At 38.3% G+C, this 22802-nt stretch overlaps 1 protein-coding gene across 1 annotated transcript in view; it reads left to right on the plus strand.

Annotated features, from left to right (window-relative positions):
- The window catches only part of LOC150090221 (NAD(+) hydrolase sarm1-like), a 33762-nt gene extending 20428 nt beyond the window's left edge, over nt 1–13334 (plus strand). Inside the window, exons 7-10 of the mRNA XM_090389781.1 lie at nt 3812–3911; nt 5333–5522; nt 7012–7133; nt 10895–13334. Of these exons, the coding sequence (XP_090245907.1) occupies nt 3812–3911; nt 5333–5522; nt 7012–7133; nt 10895–11144 (662 nt within the window). The 3' untranslated portion in view covers nt 11145–13334. The remainder of the gene's footprint in view (nt 1–3811; nt 3912–5332; nt 5523–7011; nt 7134–10894) is intronic.
- The last annotated feature ends 9468 nt before the right edge of the window (nt 13335–22802 follow it).

Below are 22802 nucleotides of genomic sequence, written 5' to 3' on the forward strand. Positions count from 1 at the left end.
GTGTCTGAGGAAGTCACCTCCAGATTTGACCTTTCCCACGTCAGGTGCCAGCTGCTCTATTCTAGTCGGTAGAGAGCCGCGAAGCCGAACTCCCCCTTTCCAACATATCCTAGACATTCTCAGTTGTATTCAGATCTGCAAAATTAGGCGACCAAGGTAGATGTTGTAAATCTTGGGAATGTTCCTCAAATCATTCAGATACAATTTTTGCACAGTGGATAGTTGCGTTGTCGTCTTGAAAGAATCCATCACAATACGGGTAAAAATGAAGCGCTGCAGAGTGAAGTTGATCCGATACGACAGAAAGATATTCATTGGAGATAACACGACTTAATGGTATGAGCTGACCTGGTCCGAACCAATAGAACATATCTCATACCATGATACCACATCCAGTCGCTTGAGTGGTGACGCAAGGTAGTCTGGATGCTTAGCTTCATGAGGTTCACCCAACATTTTCACTACACTTTCACATTGGCGCAAAAAGTTTTTATCAGAATGCGTTAGCTTTTTTCACTCTTCCACAATCCAGTCTTGGCGTTGGAGGAGCCAATTAGGACGACTCTTTTGGTTTTTTACTGAACGAAGCTGCTTTCGCGAAAGCACACGACTATCAAGTGCCGCCCCATGGTTTGGTTGGAAATGGGTCTTTGCTTAAATTTAATTTTCAGTCATTTACTGCACACTGGACCTTTAATTCTGACGGATAATTCGCTTTAGCTTCCTGCGATCTCGTTCTTGGAGATCTTTCTGCCGAGAGCTGTAAAAGAGATGCATTCTCCTTTCATCTTCTACTCGTTATATATTTTTGAGATTGTTGCTTTCGACACACCAGTGATTTCCTTTGTTATCTCTAGAATAATTTCGACATTGTTTATTTAGATTTCAGCAAAGCTTTTGACTCAGTCCCACATGAGCGGTTGCTTTATAAGCTGGAACAGGTTGGAATCACTGGGAAAATCCTTAGATGGATAGAAGGATGGCTTCAGGGCAGGAGGCAGAGGGTTGTGATAAATGGCTATTCCTCACATTGGGTTGATGAAAGAAGTGGAGTTCCCCAAGGATCAGTATTAGGACCACTGTTGTTTTTAATTTTAATAAACGACATCGATGAAGGGATAGAGGGCGTGATGTCTAAATTTGCAGATGACGTTAAAATTGGTAGAGTAGTTAATGATCATTGTCAAGCTAAGCTTCTTCAGAGAGACCTAGATAGATTTCGGGAATGGTCAGAAAAATGGCAGCTGTGCTTTAATCCAACAAAGTGTAAGGTATTACACCTGGGAAACAGTAATCCCAAAATAACTTATTCACTTGGTGAAGTTCAACTAAACCCAGTACTGGAGGAAAGGGACTTGGGTGTTACGATACGGTCAGACACGAAATTTCTGAGCATTGTAAACAGGTTGCAAGGAAGGCCCATGGTGTCCTATCGATGATCTATCGAACTTTTGCAAGTAGAGATAGGGACGTGATAATCCCATTATATAAGGCTTATGTTAGACCACACTTGGAATACTGTATTCAAGTATGGAGACCGCACCTAAAGAAAGACATCGAGCTTCTTGAAAGGGTGCAAAGAAGGGTAACTGGCCTGGTGAGATCGGCAAAAGGGTGTCCTTATGAAGAAAGACTTCGAATATGTGGGTTGCAGAGTTTGGAAACTAGACACCTTAGAGGAGATTTGATTGAGGTGTTTAAGGCTCTGAGAGGCATCAGTAAAATGAATGAGGACGAAATTTTCAAGATTATAAATGATGCTAGAACTAGGGGACATAAATTCAAGTTATGGGGGGAAATGTTTAGATTGGACTGCAGGAAGTTTTATTTTAGCCAGAGAGTTATAAATTACTGGAATAAGTTGCCTACATGGGTGGTAGAGGCTGACAGTTTGGGGAAATTCAAAGGTCATCTGGATAGTACCTTCGGGTGAGGAAAGCGCATAGGATGATAGGTTTAATTTCCTTTTATTTTATTAATTATTATTATCATTATTTTTTTAATCATTATTTTATTCGGTTTTTTTTTTTTTTTTTTTTTTTTGCTGGTGCAGCATAAACCATAGACTTTCTTGCACCATGCGGCCATTACTAATACTAATACTAATGTAGCTCCTGCTAAACGAGCTGCAGCTATATTCAGATATATTAATGAGTGTGTATTAATGTTTTTTTTTCTACACTCTATGAAGAATACGTATTTATGGACTTTATGGCGATTTCGAAGATTGCCAGATCACTGGTCGTTTTTCCTCCCGGAAACTCGGCTTTTAATCCAGAAAACAGAACATCGACCGCAGAACACACGCAATTTACAGACATATTTAAATACGGTGTAATATTCCTAGGTTGTTGATGCGTATAAAACCTTACAACAACAATTGGCAAAAACATACTAGTGAAAATATTAGCGTGCATATCTGAGTTCGACCCTCTCTCTCTACTTCACGGAATCTTTCAGGCATCTTACCTATACGGTATCGGTAAGATGCTTGAAAACTTGTGGGGCCCTCTTCAAAAATTACTTGCGGGCCCTGGGATCCTTTTTTTTAAATAACGTAATATGTTCGTTATCAAACGATACATACACATTGAGAATAAGGTATTCGCTTTACGTCTAGCAAGTTTCAAGTCGACTCGCGCAAGCGCTCTTGGAGTGAAGATAACGTGGGTAACTAGATATCAAGAAATACGGAAAAGACGCGGATGATATTATTTAGACCATTTGAGGGTGGGGTCCTGTTTGGCAGAACCGGTTGAACATTCTTGTGACCGGCCCTGCCGATATCCATCATCAGATCATGCTGTTAGAGAAACAGAAAATAGAAACGGTTGCAAATTTTGAATATATTACAATTACAATTAATGTTACAAAATTACAATATTTGTAATTGTAATAGTAATGTTGGTAATTGTAATACATTCAAATTTGTAATCCTTTCTATTTTCTGTTCCCCCAACAGCATGATCTGATGATGGGTATCGGTAAGATTCCTGAAACGTCACCTTAATGCATAGTAAAAAAAGTAAAGTGCAGCCATTATCAACCCACTGCAGGATGGGAGCCTCCTCAACAATTCATGCTGAGGGAAATGGACCATAACTGCCACGCTGGTCCAGTGCGGGTTGGCAGATCGACCGTATTCAGCAGTCAGGTGTTTGAACCGCGGTCTACTCAAAGAGCGTGTGCTACTGCACTCCCGCTCCTACCCACTCGGCTACGGAGGCCGTCCCTGCATAGTAGTTTAGGCGAATAGCTTAATAAAATATTAATTTCACGTGTTTTATGAGTGGTATTAAATATAGTAATAACTATATAGACCTTTTTTTTTTAGACTGATGTTTCAAAATCTCGTCTTTCTTGAGTGGTTAAAACATAGCTACAGTAAAAGCATGTATGATTGGAAGGTGGGAAGGTGGTATTTTAATAAAAAGAAATGTTCAAAGTCAGAGATTTCTCTACATTTTCCATTTCTTAAACTATTTATCTTTCTTAATCTAAATTATCCGCGGGAAACATCGCTTAACTTTTCCAACTTCATCTTTCCATCATTACTGGAATGCGTACATTATCCCGCTGTAAGAAGGCTTCGAGAAGTCACGTTCTGAAGCTATTACCGGCGTAGATCGATATTTCCTCTTCCCTGTCACATTCGCCACTCCTTCCGCAGTCATGTTTAGAGTAGCCACGTGACGTGATCACTTTAATTGAAACGTAACGGGTCTGTAAACACACACGCGGAAATGTAGTTGGGGATTGCGAGTGAGTGCAGTGATGTGAGTACACACTGATTCTGATTGCTCCTTTGCAGGTCTCTCCCAGTTCTTGGAAGATGGGGAAGAAAACGATAAAACTAAGTGCCTCGATGTCTTCATCTCCTATAGGAGATCCAATGGCTCTCAGCTTGCTAGGTAAACCTAATTTCAGTCAGTCATCTTGGATTTTATTCTTTCCAAATGTACAAAATAATTATGTTATTATCTTACCAGATCGCAGTGATAATTATAAAGCTTCGTTTTCGAGATTAAGAATTAATCTTACTCTTTACTAAAATGTCTGCAATAAGTTATTAAATGCATTAAATGCTCAATTAAGAATAGTTCACTACTACACTGCCCTAACAAAGTATTAAAGTATGAACATCCCGATAGGCGAATTCCTCCCATCGAAATTAAATGGAACAACTTGTTACTTAGTACAGTATGGATATGTTTTAGTTTATAAAAAGTGTTTTGCAGATTTATTGTCATTATTAATTGGTTACAATGGGAAAAGCAGTAAATATTAGCAAATTCACTACAGGCGTGATTATAGAAGCGAAGGTGACGTATATATCGGTGCAGACTGCACCAGGGATCTATAATCTATAGCTATCGTCGATCCCAATCGTTATATTTCGAGAATGGGATGGATCGATGTCATGACTTCTTTTTGTGGCTTAAGAAAAAATACTATGGCATCATTGCGTAAAATCACGGACACCCAAGCTGCTAGAAGAGAGGAACTCATATTGGCTAGAACATATCGCTCGGAGTTAAGAATGTCGGGCTACAGAACAGTATTGCTGCCTTTTTTCTCCTCTGAGCGGAAGATGGAAATCAATTTTGTAGTAGTGGCATCAGGAATGTCCAGGAAAGGTTAGAGCATTGTAAACATGTATTGTAGTCCAACTAATTTAATTTTTCAGAGGGCCATCTAGTTTAATATTGTTAACCTCACCTTAGGAAGCAGTAGATCCGTTTGTATCGTTCACTGCTTGGTCAAGCATGTAATGGTGAAGTTCTGACGCAGAAAACGCATTCTTCATATGGACTTTAATGGTGTCATATACGTATTGCAGTTCTATTCAGAATATGAAATGTCAGTTTGAGTTAACCCACATAGTTGTGTATTTATTGGTTCTCTGAGTTCTGCAGCTTTCAAAGGTACCAAAGTATTCTGTGTACATCTTCCTGCATAGATGACAATCTACTCAGATGGTAATATAATCTTCCAAGACGACAGTGCCATTGTGTATAGGGTAAGAACTATCCCTGGATTTGATTCCAATTGAAAACTTGTGAGATCACCTGAAAATACACCGGGAGAGTGAGAGCAACTGCCAATGTATATGAAAAACCTGAAGAGTTTGCACCTAAAGGAGTGAACTAATATAACCAGGCATACTGGAATACACTTTGGAGAATCGATGCTAAAACGGATTTTTCGCCTTTAAAGGATGACCAATATGCTGTTATTTGCAATCTGTAATATTTCAGTAGGGCAGTGTATTTTTTTCGCTCCGCTATTTCTTAACAATTAGAATTTTTATCTGTCTTGTTTCTTCTTCCAGTTTATTAAAAGTTCATCTCCAGCTGCGAGGGTTTTCTGTTTTTATTGATGTGGAGCGTCTAGAAGCAGGAAAATTTGACAACAACCTTCTGAACAGTGTTCAGCAAGCCAAACATTTCCTGTTGGTCCTCACTCCAAATGCACTGGACAGATGTATCGCAGATACAGAGTGCAAGGACTGGGTGCATAAGGTACGTTGTCCTCATGGATCATTCCTCCATGGAATGAAATTTGAAGTTTCGCAAAATTTGGTCATTAAAGATAACTGTTTATACTGTACACTGAGTGTCTGCTTTATTAGGTACATCTACGCTTTTCATGAAATGGAGCGCCCATGCAGTGAATATGGCATGGTAGTCGGCATCACACGCACTGATATGTCTCGGAAACTGCAGCCCTGCTGGGGTTGTCACGTACGTCTGAGTCTCCGGTTTATCGAGATTGGTCCAATAACCAAATTAACATCCAGCCAGTCGCATTCCCATGGTCGTAAACAGTTCGTTGATGCATTGGCCAACAGAGTCTGACAAGACTTGTGCAGGGTATGAGAAAGGCTATAATCAGTGAAATAACAACAATCAACAATGGCAGCCAAAGAGGTATTTCAGAACGAATAACTTGTCGTATCTTGTCACCGATGGCATACCGCAGCCAATGATCGAACCGGGTTCGGCCTCCCGTCAGCAAAATGTAAGAATGTATGGTTACAGTAGCTTTAGGAACACAAACATTGGACAAAAGAGGATTAAGGAAACGTCTGGGCTGACGAATCTCGTTTACAGGTGTATAGCCAAAACAGTATGGACCGTGGGCCCGTTTTGCAGATGTGAACTATGCAGATATCGGTGCAATGGTGTAGGAACCCTTTGATACCAGCGGAACAACATTTGGATGCCATGTGTTATCTGGAAATTTGTTTCGGGCCACACCGCTCATCCCATCTCAGCTGCAGTTATCCATCTGCGAAGGGGTTCTATAAACAAGATAGTGCCAGTTCTGTACAATTCTGGCCACTTCAGAAGGCCAGAATTGTACAGAACTGGTTCCAGGACACGAGAGTGAATTCAGCTTATAACAGGGGTCTTCCCAGTTCTCCGTCTAATTAAGCATATGTGGGATGAGGTAGAAAGAGCTCTTCGGAGTAGAGATATTCTACCATCCAATTTCTTTCCACAGTTGTTGCTGATCTCAGAAGCGGACCTACTAGTAATTAGGTAATGTACCTAATAAAATGGCCTCTCAGGGAATGCTTACTCTTGTAAAGTGATCCTCAATCCATTTATTTATTTATTCAGTTTTAAATATAATTTTATATGCTTTCCTCATGGCATACATTGTTCATGTCGCTGATAAAAATGAATGGTGGAACATCCAGAACACCGTAAACCTTACGTGTGTCGACAATTAACATAGCGTATTCGAATGAAAGGCACGAGTATAAGTGAGCCTCTTGATTAATCCAATGAACTGAAATAGAATGAATATAATGGAGTATGAAGAGTGAATTGAAAATTTAAAATCGGTTTGTTCTATTTCCATGTCAGGAAGAATTGGAAGCTATGACTATTTATACAGTTATTATAAACAGAAGAATATACAGATGTACAAGAATGTACGAACTGTATTATTTGTCATGTGTGCTTGCTAAGAGATATTGATCACTTTTTTAAATCCTTTCAGGAAATCGTAGAAGCTCTTCAGAGTCAATGCAATATCATTCCAATTTTAGACAACTTCCAGTGGCCAGACCCCGAGATGCTTCCAGAAGATATGAGGGCGGTCTGCTACTTTAATGGAGTCAGGTGTGTATTGCAATTCTATTCTGGATGTGCCAAATCGGTTTGAGTTGCCGGTGTTAATTTATTTCGATGTAATTCATTTGGTTCTTCTCTAACATCTCCCCCTTTCCTTATAAATTGTGATGTAGCGCATTACACTAAAAGGACAGAATTCATGGGATATATGGTTCCTGGGCAACGCGACGCTGTCACCCCTCTTGATAGAGGACGAACTCACCGCTTGGCAGGTATGTAGATTCACTGCATTCAAGTAGACGGTAATTCGATGTCAGTATAGATAAACGTCGTGAGTTAAGCGACTTTGAAAGAGATGATAGTGGGTGCCTGACGCATCGGTCACTCTATCGCGGAGGTGGTACAGAAATTGCACTATCCGCGTTCGACAGTATCAAGAATGTATCGGGAATGCGCCATTTCCGGAATAAGATCTCATCGTGGACAGCGCTGTGGGTGGAGTTCAATGAACGTGGCCGTCGACGTCTGTCTTGCATTGTTTCGGCCAACCGGAGAGAGACAGTAGCACAAATCACCGCTGACTCCAATTACGGGAGCCGCCGACTCACCAGAGTCCCATTGGTAACGCCGCGACACAGAACTCTACGTCTCAACTCGGCAAAAGAACATCGGCACTGGACCTTGGATGATTAGAGACAGGTCTCCTTCTCCGATGAGGCCCGTTTCCAGTTACTTCGAGCGGACGGGAGGGTGCGTAACTGGCGGAAACCGCACGAAGCTATGCACCCGTTATGTCAACAAGGAACTGTTCAGGCAGGTCGCCAATGCTCTGGGGCATGTTCAACTGGTACACGTTGGGACCTCTGGTACATCTAGACGTATCTCTGAACAATCCAGGTTACGTGTCCATCCTTGAAGACCATCTGATCCCTTCATGGTCATCGTGCACCCGTAGGACAATGGACTCTTCTAGCAGGACAATGCATCTCCCCACAGAGCCGTGGTGACTAGAACATGGTTCGAAGAACTGTCTGCAGATTTTACCACCATGGAATGGCCTCCCTATTCACCGGGCATGAACCCTGTGGAGCATCTTTGGGATGCTGTGGAAAGGTCCGTTCGAGCTTTGGATCCTTCGGCCAGGAATGCGACCGAATTATGGGCAGAGGTGCAGCAAGCATGAATGCAAATGCCTCTGGAACCCATTCGTGAACTAGTGGACTCAATGCCTCGCCGTATGACTGCCCTTATCCTGGCGAAAGGTGGGCCTACCCGTTCCTAGGTTGTTATCCCATGATTTCTGTCCGCTCAGTGTATAATCATAGTTGTTGTTGATCTTATGATTCCAATGCTTGATCTTATGATTCTTTTCAAATATTCTATCATAAGATAAGATAAAATATTCTATCATAAGATAAAGCATAAAGCATTTCGAGAATATGGAATTTTGAGTCAATTTCGAAAATGTAGAATTTCGAGAATTTTGATTCAATTTCGAGAATTTACAATTTCGGGTCAGTTTCGAGATTATCAAATTTCCAGAATTTAGGCAATTTTGAGAATGTCGAATTTCGAGAATTTAGAGTTTATAGTATTTATGTTACTAAAGAAATATAAAAGTCGAAAAAACTGTGGCGACATATTCATTGTACACTCACTCCAACAGCTGAACACACAAATCTTTCTTACAGTAGTGATGTCATTCGAAAACAATGTTCCTCATTCCATGCAATTCACCAGTGAAGAGATCGGATACCTCAGAATTATTTTCACAAACTTCTCATTAATTGCCCCAGACTTCCATTTAATATTAGTTCAATCTATTTTTTCTGGTTTCAAGTTTCATATTTATGCCGGCTCACCAAACCTTGCATTAAGTAACCTACAGAAAATGAATCAAGTCATCTAACAGTGCGTATTGCTCATCTGATTAAAACTGAATCACGATTATTGTGTCTAATTAACACATCATATTCACAACTGTGGCAATTAAAATGTTATTTTCCGTGTTCACGAGGATAGTTAGAGGCAGATGAGTTATGGAATTCGATTATGGAATAAAAAATAGCACAATAGGAAACAAAAAAAAGAGTTAAGTAATAATAAAATTAAATAAAATAAATACTTAATCAATAATAAAAGGAAAGGAAGTAGACAACCTATGCATTTCCCTCCTCCCGTAAGTAATTATCCCGCTGACCTTTGAATTTCCCCAAACTGTCAGCCTTTACTACCCATGTAAGTAACTTATTCCAGTAATTTATAACTCGCTGGTTAAAATAAAACCTTCTGTAATCTAGTATAAACATCTCCCCCCATAACTTGAATTTACGCCCCTAGTTCTAGAATAATTTATAACCGTGAAAATTTCGCCCTCATTCATTTTAATTTTCCCTCTTAGAGCCTTAAACATCTCAACAAGTCTCCTCTAAGGTGCCTAGTTTCCAAGCTCTGCAACCCACATATTCGAAGTCTTCCCTCATATGGATGCCTTTTTGCCGATCTCACCGGGCGAGTTACACGTCTTTGGACCCTTTCAAGAAGCTCGATGCCTTTTTTTAAGTGCGGTTAGTGTGAATCGGTTTGTGAGCTGCATAATAGAGGATTGGAAGACTGAGCAAACGTTGTCACACTTGTGTTCGACGTGGTATTAGAGAGACTGTGAGAGAAATTCCAGAGGTTTACAGAGACATGCGTTGGACTAAAACAGCAATTTGACAGCGGCACAGGTGCATTAACGAAGGTCAAAAACGTATGGCTCAACTACCATTCTCAAAGGCCTATCAAGAAAGGGCTTCCGGGAGTGCTTCTGCGAGTAGATTCATAGAACACTGGCAGACCTCAGCGACAAAGATTAAATTAAAGTAGGTCCATTTCGCGAATTAAATAATCAACTTGCGTATTTACAAACTCCTAACAATTTGAATATAAGAATTATAAACTCTAACAATTGTTATATTAGGTATAACAATGGAGTTCCAGGACAGAATTTTTTCTCTCCAGATAGTAGCTTCAGTTCTGGTTTTGCTTGGTCTTGGCGAATTATAGCCTTAGTAGCTAATGCGCCAATAAAATCAAAACCAACCAACCAATCTGTTTTGCTACTGGACGTTTTTACTAGTCTTCCTAACAGTATTATGAGAATGTGTAATGCCCATCGGTCATATTTTGCAGCCGTCTAGAGAAGTTAATTGTCTCCATCGGCATTTGAAGAAACTAAAAATCATGAACACAGGGTGGGGCTTTCAGGTTGATATCGTAACCGAAAATTTGGACGTGAGAAGAGTATGTACCAAATTTTCGGTTACGATATCAACCTGAAAGCCCCACCCTGTGTTCAGGTTGATATCGTAACCGAAAATTTGGACGTGAGAAGAGTATGTACCAAGATGGTTCCGAAGAGTCTGAAAAATGTACGAAAAAAGGAGGCTCTATATGTGTCGCTGGCCTGTTTGCTTGTTCCAAGAGCTAAAATGGCCTTTCTTAAAACGACTTTCAAGGGTTCTTTGAGCATGGTATCAAACGTTAACAAACGTATACACCTCACAGGGAGATCACTTTGAAGGCGATCCAAAAACATTATTGGTAAATTTGAATAAAATTTTATATATTAAATTAATCCTGAATCTTTATGATCCTATATTGGATTAATAATGGTTAAGGAATTCTATGTATGTTTGATAATTATTATATAAATTTAAATATAACTTTTAAATTTTAATTCGAATTATAAAATTGTAACGCCTTTTTAGTGTATAGTAATTATTTGGCATTGATGGATTATATTAGTAGTTGTTTCTGGTTTACAGATGGATCCACGACTATCAGGATGCTTGTGTTGACAAATTAGAACGTTTCATGAGAGGAGAAATGAATGTTCGAAGTGACGGGCCACTTGGTCGCTACGTTGGAATGGGACCTGGTACTCCTGGCACTCCCGGAAGTTTAATACGAGTGCCTCAATATCAAAGAAGTTTTAGCAATGACAGCGCTAAGGGAAGCACTGGCTCTGACAAAGAAATCAACGGTTGTGGAAGAGTATCAGAACTACATCATTGAAAAATGTTTTCATTCCTTCTAAGAGGTACTAGGAGATCAAAGTCATCCCCCAGGTGCTGAAAAACATGTTCCTTCCTTCGGGACACAATATAATATATGTTGGCGGTGAGGTGCAGTAGAAATATTTTTATTTGCGCTGCAGGGGTCTGTTTCGCAGTTGAACGTTTGTTTCTGCACCATAAGTTGTAAATAGTGTGAGTATCAAGCCAATCGTCTCTGTTAAGTTATTTGACCCAATTGTCACTGCTGAATTATCATCCCAGGTGGGACTGTAAACAGAGTAGTTGGGGTATGGTTCCAGTGCTGTATTAGTACGTAGCGTATGCATTTCGCCTAGTAGAGCGGTGTTTTGCTGATACTAATACACCTGGTAGCCAGAAACCCCCAGAAATCACGGTTTTCATTGTGCAATGGATTCAGTACCCATAGGGTATTAAATACGATTTATAGGGTAGTGAAACTATCCTGTAGCTCCACCCACATAACGAGCATTTTATGTGCCATGTTGAATAATATTTCGTGAATTGAATAAACATGGAAACATTACGAAGCGTGTTATGTGTGTACTGAACTGTCCGGATTCAGCACCTTTTTTTCTTTCCCTCTTAAATTTCTTGTTGTTGTCATCCAATTTTCCAGTAACCAGTGAAAAATCGAACTATAAAATTTCGATTTTTGACGATTTTGATTTATATTTTCTCGTTTATAAAGTGCACCACCTATTAGCTGTCAAAATATATCGTAATGAGCCAGCCTACTCTGTACTTAATTATCATATTTTTCGAAAGTCATAATATAGGTGGCGTCAAATGTCAGATGAGATCATGTTAAGTTACCAAGGCTAAATTTAAACAGAATTTACTGTGTGTTTGAAATTAGCTTATTGACCTAGGATAATGTTCTCTATTTGCGTACGGACAAAAGCCGAAGCAGACAGAAACTGCATATCAATAAAAGATGTAACGTTTCGAGTATTCTAAATCCATCTTCATGGCATGTGAGGCATGAAAATATACAATATCCAACAATGATTAATGTCCCAGCATAATAGTTAAAACTTAAATGCAGTTTTTTAATAAATGCATTGTTTAAAGGTATTCTAGTATGCTCCCGACAAGATACCATTTTTCCCTTCGCTCTCACTCCGTGACATACTGACTGACATTGGTGCTGCTAATCACTGATATGAGGAACGACAAATAAAATGAGGTTTGTTTGTAGATTCTAGAAAAGAAAGCTCTATTTCACTGGTGTTCTGTTTGCAGAAATTGAATTACTAGCCTACAACAGGGACCACCAAAAAAAATTTTTTTTTTAAACATTCTTGCCTTAAGGTTTTGCTCACGTAGCTGTGCCACCCATTATCGATCTAGAAAATGGTTGTCCATAATTAAAATAACACAACGCCCCCTCACGGGTCTGATAAACTCATTAAGCTGCGTGCTCTTGTATCGGTGGCACGTGTATAACGTAATGAAATAACAACACACGTATGGAAAATAAGAAAAAAGAAGGCGTCCGTCCAGCCGTTTGAATAGCGGATAGCCTGAAACGTTTATCGAACCATTTAGCGATAGAACCGATAAGTATGGAATGCATCATCAAATGGACAGCATAACCTTGATTAGTACCTGAATGAGTTCAAAGTACATAAAATATCAGTGATGTCAGAATGGCTTGTTCCATCCAGTTAGGCTACAGTATGTAGATGGCGAGTACTTCTAAAGATGTTGATAAAATCGTGGCCAAGTGTACAGGATTAATCACTAAGGAGATTGTAAATAGCGAAAGAATATATTTGGACAATGGCACGGTTCACTAGTCGATTTAGAATTAGAATGCCAAGTAACATTTGAATCTTTGAGCTTAAAGATTGTCATCTATGAGTTTCATTTGTCCGGTGGCTTTCTATTGGCGGGTTTTTCCAACTGGTTCATTTTTTTAACGTACCGTATGTTTTTCAACTTTTATGCAGGGCAGTCTTGCTCACTCCATGCACAAAACAGTACAAGGAAATACCCGAGTCTGATGGTAGAATCAGGTTATCTGTAGTTCAGTCCTTTTGTAATTGTTTACTGGGGATCAAATGTATACTTCGAAGTTCACATTCCACCCAACTGTACCGAAACATGCCAATTATCGAGGTATAAAAATATCCCTCTATAAAAAGCATGTTTGAATTTGCTTGCAAGCACCATTTTCATTTCCTTGCGGATAATTTATATTAAATACCAATGCAGCTATGCTGACTGCGTATTTCCGCATACTTCTTTATGTAACTAGGTGCTGGCGCCTTGTATTGAGCAATAAATTTTGTAAAATAAACATTTTTGTTGTGTATTGTGATATATTTTGCTTTCAACAAAACGCAGTTGCATGGCTGATGTCCAAAATCTGTTATACATTGCAAAAGAGTCATCTGTCCTGACATATGCAGAACAGACATGGTATGCATGGGCAGTTGTGGTTCCTACACCAGGTGGAAAAGACGTGAGTTCGAATCCTGTCGATGACGGGAGAAATTTTTGTAGGTCTTTTTCACAACGTGGCTGAGTTAGTCGGTCTTAGGCGAGGATAGCATGGGTTTTCATCCAGCAAACAGAAAACGACCTCAAAACATACACGGAGCAACGTGCCCTCAGTTGCTGATGCTCCTAAAACCGAACAACAACTCAACCTATTGAGGTTAGGTATGTATTAAGCGCCAAAATGACTAAGGCTAAGAGGCGTCAGTATATTAATTATGTCTTAGCAGCGTGTATTATTTGCTTGCTTTGCTATTTCTAGACGAAAAACCAGTTTCCGGGATAAAAGCCATATAACCCTTTAATGAGACCGATTACCTACGCCCCGTTGTGAAAACGTCCATAAAAAATTCCTCGCGCACTTAACGGGATTCAAACTCAGCCTCTTCTAACTACGGTGGGAGGAGGATGATTATAACGACCTCACTGTCTGCCAATGCATTTTTACTGTTCTTTATCATTTGTCTTCGTGGGTAGCACAGTTGGTTTAATGACCGTCCTCCCCCACACCGGGTGGAAAAGACGAGTTCGAATATTGTCAATGATATGAGGAATATTTATGGGCCTTTTTCGCGACTGAGTTAGTCGTTCTCAGGCGAGGACAGCATGGTTTTTCTCTCGGAAACTCAAGTTTCTCGCCCAACAAACGGCAAATCGACCACAGAACAGCAATTTACAGACACATATACGGCTCAATATGGCCTAAGTTGCTGATGCGCAACACACACCCTCATTTCACATTAAGTTTATTTGTAACTCTATTTGTTATTCAGTAAAACAGACATTTTCAAGTTGGTGTGGTCTGGGACATCGTATCTCAACCTCTGAGAATCATGACTCGCCAGTAAGCCATAAAAAACTAGATGGATCATGAAAATTTTGATAAAATAGACATTTAAAACTTTTTAATGGTGTGCTTAATAAATATGCTCATAAAATCATATTATGGACAACCTCGAACCAACTTATCTGCTCATATGTAATATGTCCATAAACTGCTTATACAAATCTTGTTGATTCGCCTATACCTTTCTGTCCACGCCTGAGACTGAGTAATTCGGTCGCAGAGTGAAAACAATCCCTCACATCATTGACAGGATTGGAACCCGGACCTTTTCCATTCTGTGTGGGGAGGACGGTAATTATAATGACTGAGCTACGCGCGCGGGCCAAAAATTAAGAAAAGCCAAAATGATAATTTCTTACAGGTCTGAAAATATAACTTCTAAAATGATTAACCGCAGATTTTGTTTACAGTTTAGTTGGGTCGCCTTATAAGAAAAGGGTTGAGAAAAGTTGATCTAGAGCCACACAGTGTTATTATTATTGTTTCCTCCGATGTGTCCAGCGCAATTCATTTACTAATTATAGGCACATACAGTCATGAATATGCTAATACTTTGTTTAAAATATTAAATGCAATTAATGATAATTCAAGTAGGCATGTTAATCATAGAACTATTTATAAATGCAGCTGATGCTAGTTCGTTTCGTTCACCCAATAACGCCGACCTTTATTATGAGTATATGTAAATAATTACGAACTTTGAAGAATAAATATTTAATTCACAATGTAGGCGGCAATACCCTGATGTATGGAGTTTTACTTCACAAACCTTAGTTTTCTTTAATTTCTTGACTTAGAAAAGTTTCTCGTCGATGAAGTGAGAAACTTTTACGAGCCTCTCACAATGTAGCTGAGTTAGTCGGTCTCAGGAGAGGACAGCATGGTTTTTTCTCCCGGAAACTTTGGTTTTTTTCGTCCAGAAAACAAAAAATCGACCTTAGAACACATGCAGTTTAAAGACATGGAGCAATATGGCCTTAGTCGCTGGTGCTCGTAACACCCTACTATAGTGGTTCCCAAACTATTGAGATCTACGGAACCCTTCAAAAATCAAAACGTTTGCGGACCCCTATATATATATATATGTGTATTTCTCTTTGTGTGTATACTGTATATGCATGAACACTGGGTTTTCTGAAAAGAAAATTAAAAGTTTTATGTTTAAAACAACTCAACTTTATTCTTATTTTTACATAAAAATATAATAACTTTATTTATCATCAATTTGCTATACATATAATGAATAATTTGATCAGTTCCAGAGGAACTGCTCAAATTATTCGTTTCCCAAACGGGTCCGCGAACCCTAGTTTGGGAAACGCTGCCCTACTACAACTAGAAAAGTTAAAATGAAAAAAAAAAAAAAAAAACAATAATTTTAAGAAGTTACTGAACAGATTAAAACAGTGATACATATTTTTAATTGATTAAACAGCTACAGAAATCTTTAGAAACGCCAAAGTCCAACTCTACCCTACAAGTTGTGGTAAAAAATTCTGAGAAGGGACTATAAAAGAAATTTATTTTTTATATATATTTAGTTTCTTCATCCCGAAATTAAATACATTTGTGTACTGTATTTAATTTCGGAATTAAGTTTTTAATCCTTCAAAAATTCAAAAAAAAAAAGTTCAGGTCGAACATCAAACAACGGTTAACTCTCCATCTTTAAAATGAATTCTACGAATATGAGATCAAATATCTTGAATTAAAAAATAAATATTTCCCTATTTTCGTTTATCCTAATCTTAAGATCAATTCCACGGAATTAAGAGATCATTTCTGTATAAATCAGACGGTTAACGGGGTGTGTGATCACCTGACAAAGTGATCACACTCCCTGTCATCAGCTCTCAAAAGGAGCTCCAAATGATGCTGTTTACAAGGTTTGTGAGATTAAATCGAAATTCGCCACAAGATGAAGCACATGAAAAGTGCTCAGAGCAAGTTGACAGGCTCCAGTGTGTGGGTGTGTAAACAAAATATGCAGATTTATCCGTTAATTTGATCTGCTGCGTGGTCTTTCCACTTTTGAAAAAATCTATGCGTCCATTTTTTAATGTTTTTTTTTTTTTTTTTTTTTGCTTAATGTGCGCAGTTAACTGAAAGGAGGAGGTGAGTGTGCGTTAAGCCCCAAAACAACTAAGGCTATGGGGTATATAAATATCTGCAAATACGTGTACCCTTTGGTCGATTTGCTGGACTAAAACCTGAGTTTCTGTGAGGGAAAACCATGCAACCTTCGTCTGACACTGACAATTCAACTACTTTGCGAAAAAAAAGTCCATAAAAATTCCTGGCTTCATTGACGCGATTCGAACCCGGGCATTATTCACCGGGTGTGGGGAGGACGGTGGTTATAACCACTGAGCGACGGCCGAAACAGAACAAAATAATAATCAGTGTACGTAAACATCAAAATAAACATCAGTGTATGTGCCTTGCACAAATAAAAATAATTCTTTTTCTATACCCTGTACTGTCACAATAGCCAGATTGTGCATTTTCTGTGACAACATATAGGTTCGTTCTCGCAATGTATGGTCATTATCAGAGGACTAGATGTGACCAGACATATCCGGGAAAATCCCAGTGAAAACAATGCAAATGCAGGAACCTTAAGAAGGAACGAAATTAAGTTACCATTGTGGGTACACAGTGGTTATAATCACCGTCGTCCAATTGTACGGAAAAGGTCCCAGTTCAAATCCCGTTAAGGTACTTTTATGGGCTTTTTTTCACAATGTGGCTTGGTCTCAGGAGAGGGTTGCATGGCTTTTTCAGCAAGTCGACTACAGAACACACGCAATTTAATAGAGATAATATATAAGGTGCAACATGGTCTAAGTCCCTGGTGCGTTTAACACCCAATAAAAACAAACAACTGGACATCGGCCACTCCGCTTCGACCTCTATGATCAGTTTTATTTATATTTTTATTAATAAGATACACAACAGGTAACCATTAACAGTGTATCTGAGAGAACAACAAAGACCAGAGTTGATAACAATAATAAGAAATCCAACAGTAAGATAAACCATTGATACAGATTCAAACATTGAAATTATATGCACGAAAGAAGTATGCATTAAATTAAGTTACCGGTAAAATAAATAATAAATAAATTAATTAGAGAATAGAAAATGGTAAAAGAAATAAAATAATAAATTACAATAATTAAATGAGAGCTAGTCACTTTGCAATTCAAGAGAAGAGGCAAACTTTTGGATGGAGTTCACCAGTGCTTGGGAGTCGTCAAAGAAGTCAATGAGAGAGTCATTTGCTGATTCTGTTCAGTGGACTGAACTTCATAAAGTCCGGTGGCAGAGTCAAGTCGAAACAATGCAAAGTTCCTGACTTGTCTACAAGGAGCATTGAAGTTAATTTTACTTCAATGCTCCTTCATAAGTTCCAGTGATTACTTTGGCTAAAAGGGTGAACAATAACTCTTCTAGTGCACAGAGGCCTCAGATGAAAGTAATCACACAACGATTCATAGTACGCTGAGTGATAAAAAAAAAAAAGAAGAGGATTATGAGACGTAAGGTAACGGACAAAATTTTTTTGGACTGCTTCAATTTTGTTAGTTAAAGTCTTTGTGTGAGGATTCCAGATAGGTGAACTAAATTCAAGGATTGGCAGAACAATAGTTTTATAAAGGATAACAGTATATCTGTAGTTTTTGAACTTGTATGTGTTCCGTTTGATAAATCCCAGTGTCTTAAATGCTTTACTGATGATTTTAAGGACATGGGCATCAAAGTTGAATATTGGTTACTGAAATGGCTAGTATACAAACATAAGCTCCAACAAACGCTCAATACCTCGGATATGATGAAAACTCTCTAAAATATATATATATATATATATATATATGAGCCAAGAAATAGAACCAAACCAGCCTTATTGACTATTCGAGATTGCTTTGAACTTCGTCAGATTCCTCCAAACGTAAAATGATCGACAACAACTTAGTTTGATGGGAGACCTTCAAAAATTTAGTATAAATACCAAATGCAGGAAATCTATTTTCAAACTAATGCTCAAATACTATATGACTTATGTGGCATCTTGTATACTGTGACTCCTGTTTTCCTTTAGCCAGCGGGTGGTTAATTGCTGGAACAAACTTCCATCTCTCGTTGTGGAAGTTGATAGGTTGAATAAATTTAAGGAGGAACTGGACAGGCATTTGGAGGGAATGATGTGATTTTTTTTTTTTTTTTTTTTGGCTGATGCTGCATAAGCTCATACATTTGCTTTCTTGCATCACATGCCACTACTACTACTACTACTAATACAAATGCAGGAACCTTAAGTATTCAAACATAAGCTCCAACAAACGCTCAATACCTCGGATATGATGAAAACTCTCTAAAATATATATATATATATATATATATATGTATGAGCCAAGAAATAGAACCAAACCAAACCAAACACATCACCACAGTACCACGCTGTGGCGATGCAGACACTAAAATATTAAATATTAGTCGTATGTGTTATTTAGAGCATATAACAGATTGAACGCATATATCTTTTATGCCGGTTTGCTTACAGCACAGAAATTACATTAGAAAATTAACCTGTTTAGAGTTATACCATCTGTGACAGAAAAAGTAAGGATTTTAACCATTTAACATTAAAAAAAAAATGTTAGTGAGTGAAAAAAGGGAAGTAATAACATTTGGCAGGTCTAAAGGACATCCTGTTAAAGAAGTTGGTAAATTTTGGTGTTTCAGAAAGAACAGAAATGTTTTTAAGGAAGGGTAAATCGAAATCAGCTGCAGAATGGTGGTCGGAAAGTGTGCCAAGTGATCGCAATCGGTGATGAATATCGCCTTAGTAAAAGAAAAACGATCTCAAACAAGATAAGAACTTCTGCGAGCAGTTAACCAAGTACCTTGTGAACCAATTTCTGAGATAACCAAATTCTGTAAAGAGAACTTCATAACACGGATATCCGGAATAGGATCCAGTAAAAAGAATAAATTTAACAGCTGCACATAAAAAGTCCGCCTAACATGGGCTGAAATGCATATTAACTAGACTGTTGATGATTGGAAAGTTGGGACTGGTCTGACGGATTCAAATTTTCTCTATAAACCAATGCCAGCTACTGGTTTCACGGGAGAAGCAATGGGGCATTTTATTCAGACTGTGCGCAACGTATCGTACAATCTGGTGGTGGGCTGATGCTTGGAGGATGCTTTTACTATTGTGAAGCAGGTCTCCTACTTGAAATACTAACCAGGATGAACATTCAAGGAATAGCCATGATTTCGATACTCCTGTATTCCAGGATGACAACTTTCTGGTTCAGCAGGATTTTTTTTTTTTTTTTTTTAAAGTCGCAAGAGGAACTCGGGGGAATGGGAAGGTATTTAATAATTTAAATATAATGGGATCACAGGAAGGCAGAAACTAAGCCTGAATGGCAGCAAGCCTTGGAGTACCAGCAATCCTATCTCAAGATGACTAACTAGTTGCGAATCGTGGTCGGCGATCCGCCACTAGTCATAGCGCATGCGCAAAGCTACACTATTGCACTATATTTTGACCTGCTGTCGTGAACATCATTAAGTTGACAGACACATCGCCTTGAAAGCTACTTACCTTGTGTATATTTTATCGCTTTTATTCTATTAGTATATATTTTCTCGCTTTACCCTAATTTTTCTTATATGATAGTTTATTTTAATCATATTCATTTTTATTATTTTAATAATACTTTTCTTATTTATCTGTTCGTCAGTAGACGCAATATTATTTCTATGTCTCCTCCCTGTCTAAGGATTTCATTGGTGACACAGATGATGTTGTCATCCAATGAAATGTTCCAACTTATGTTCCAACATGTTCCAACTTATGCAATAACCACTAGCGAAGGATAAAGTTAAATTATTTTCTAAAATCCAAATAAACAATGTTGAAATTATTTCCTACATCCAGCTCAAATAACTGTCGAAATAGTTAACCAGGTTATTATTATCCATATGGTACAAGGAAACCTGAGGATTATGCTGCACCAGCCAAAAATTAGCTGCTGAAAGCGAGTGATGTACACCACAGTTTAGATCCAAAACTCCTGTAGAAAAAAAAATGATGGTTAATTATGTACTAGAAGACTGGAACACGCGATAAAAAAAAATCCAACGATCGAAATCCTTAGACAGGGTATTACTGATGACTGTTGACTTGCATAATATGAACACATGTAATTTACAATAAACGATGGATGCATGAGTTACTTTGGTGACCGAAATGGAAAGTGATTGACCACTCCAACTGAAGTAGAATATTTGTCACTTCGACTGGCTCATATCGTCCATCAAAATGAATTTAAGGCCCATGTCAACTCTGAATAGCCTCACATATGGCTGACGGATCTTGTTCCCAGGGCCGGCGGAAGCGGGCCTGCATTGCAGGCGGGCGCCACTACAAAGTGGGCGCCGTTTCGAAATGTTAGTATGAAGTTTAGTATGTTTGGGGGCACCCGCCTTGCAATGCAGGAGCGCCCATTTCAGCTTTGCAGTCGGGCGACGTCCAGCCTAGCGCCCGCCCTGCTTGTTCCTATGCCTTTTTGCATTTAAAGTGCCTTCTCGAAAACTGAGAATAACAGAGTAGTTATGAACACTTCTACACTGTGGCAAAGGTAGTATTTAATATTAATCATATACTGCAAGGAAGCCATAGGCTTCTATTGTACCAGCCAAAAAACACAATACTAATAATAAATAAACAAACATAAAGTAAATTAGGTTTTTTAAAACTTTGTGACACCGCGACCCCCTTAAAATGTTAAATGAATTTGTATGTCCCCTCACCCCATCCTCCATGAGTAAAACGAATTATTAAGATATTTATTGCTTAATTTTATTCGAAATAAACAAAACAATATCAAATTTGGTATCCTGTAGTAAGAAATATAAATAGGGTTAACTAATGAACAGACGTCAAATAAAACTTCATTAACCTTAATTTTTTTTTACCGACTACAACACTATGATAAAAATAGAAAAAAAAAAAAAAAAAAACAATAATAGCATGAGCTGGAAAAGGGACTTGTAACTTGCGATTTGGTTAGTGAATTAATAACTATTTGAAATTTAACTTTCATTTTTACTATGAAGATTTTTTATACATTATGCATTCAACCGATCCAACTATGACACCCATGGGGTCGCGACTCTCAGTTTGAGAAACGCTGATGTAAATAAATAGTAAAAATGAATAATACAGTTAATAATAAAAATAAAAAAATATATAAAGAGAAAATTAACTACCTATGTGTTTTCTTCCTCATGTAGAGTATCGGGTATCCACTTGACCTTTAATTTTCCCAAGCTATCAGATTTAACCATCCATGGAGGCAACCTGTTCCTGTAATTAACAAGTCACTGGCTAAAATAAAACTTCCTACAATCTAATCTAAATCTCTTTCCCTGTGATTTGAACTTCTGCTCCTGGTTCATTTATAAAAATGAAAATTTTGCCTTTATTCGTTTTGCTGTCACCTATCAGAGCCTTCACTGAGGCTTTATAACCTCGATGAAAGAAGGCGTCTGGTTTCCAAGCTCTGTAACCCACATATACGAGTCTTTTCTGACACAGGTGTGTGCTCTTTTGAAGATCTCACCAAGTAGAATGTTTGTAGTCCTTGTCGGCCGTCTACACTATTTGGAGAACTTCATGTCCACCCGTAATCAGAACTTCCAAATCCCTTTCTTCTTCTGTTTGGGATTACTATTTCCAAGTGTAAGACCTTGCATTTTGATGCATTAAAATATAGCTGCTACTTGATTATCCTTGGAAGAGACCATCCTTCAAGTATATTTTAGTTATCCCGAAGTATGTCTTTGCACTGATCATTAATCACCCACTCAATCAGCATCAACAAATTTGACATCACGCCCTCTGTCCATTCGTTGATGCCATTTAATCACGACCCTCTGCCGCCTGCTCTGCAATCTATCCCAGACCATGAGCCCTAAACATGTTCCAACTTATGCAATAACCACTAGCGAAGGATAAAGTTAAATTATTTTCTAAAATCCAAATAAACAATGTTGAAATTATTTCCTACATCCAGCTCAAATAACTGTCGAAATAGTTAACCAGGTTATTATTATCCATATGGTACAAGGAAACCTGAGGATTATGCTGCACCAGCCAAAAAAAATTCCCCGAGTTAATGATTTTCCCCTTTATAAAACTGTGCAATTTATTCTTCAGAATTCCATTTCTATCTAAATATCGCTGTGTTGCTCTATTAATCATTG

The sequence above is a fragment of the Mastigoproctus giganteus genome, chromosome 2 (genome assembly GCF_048544385.1).
Source record: "Mastigoproctus giganteus isolate SK-2022 chromosome 2, ASM4854438v1, whole genome shotgun sequence".
Lineage (NCBI taxonomy): Eukaryota > Metazoa > Arthropoda > Arachnida > Uropygi > Thelyphonidae > Mastigoproctus > Mastigoproctus giganteus.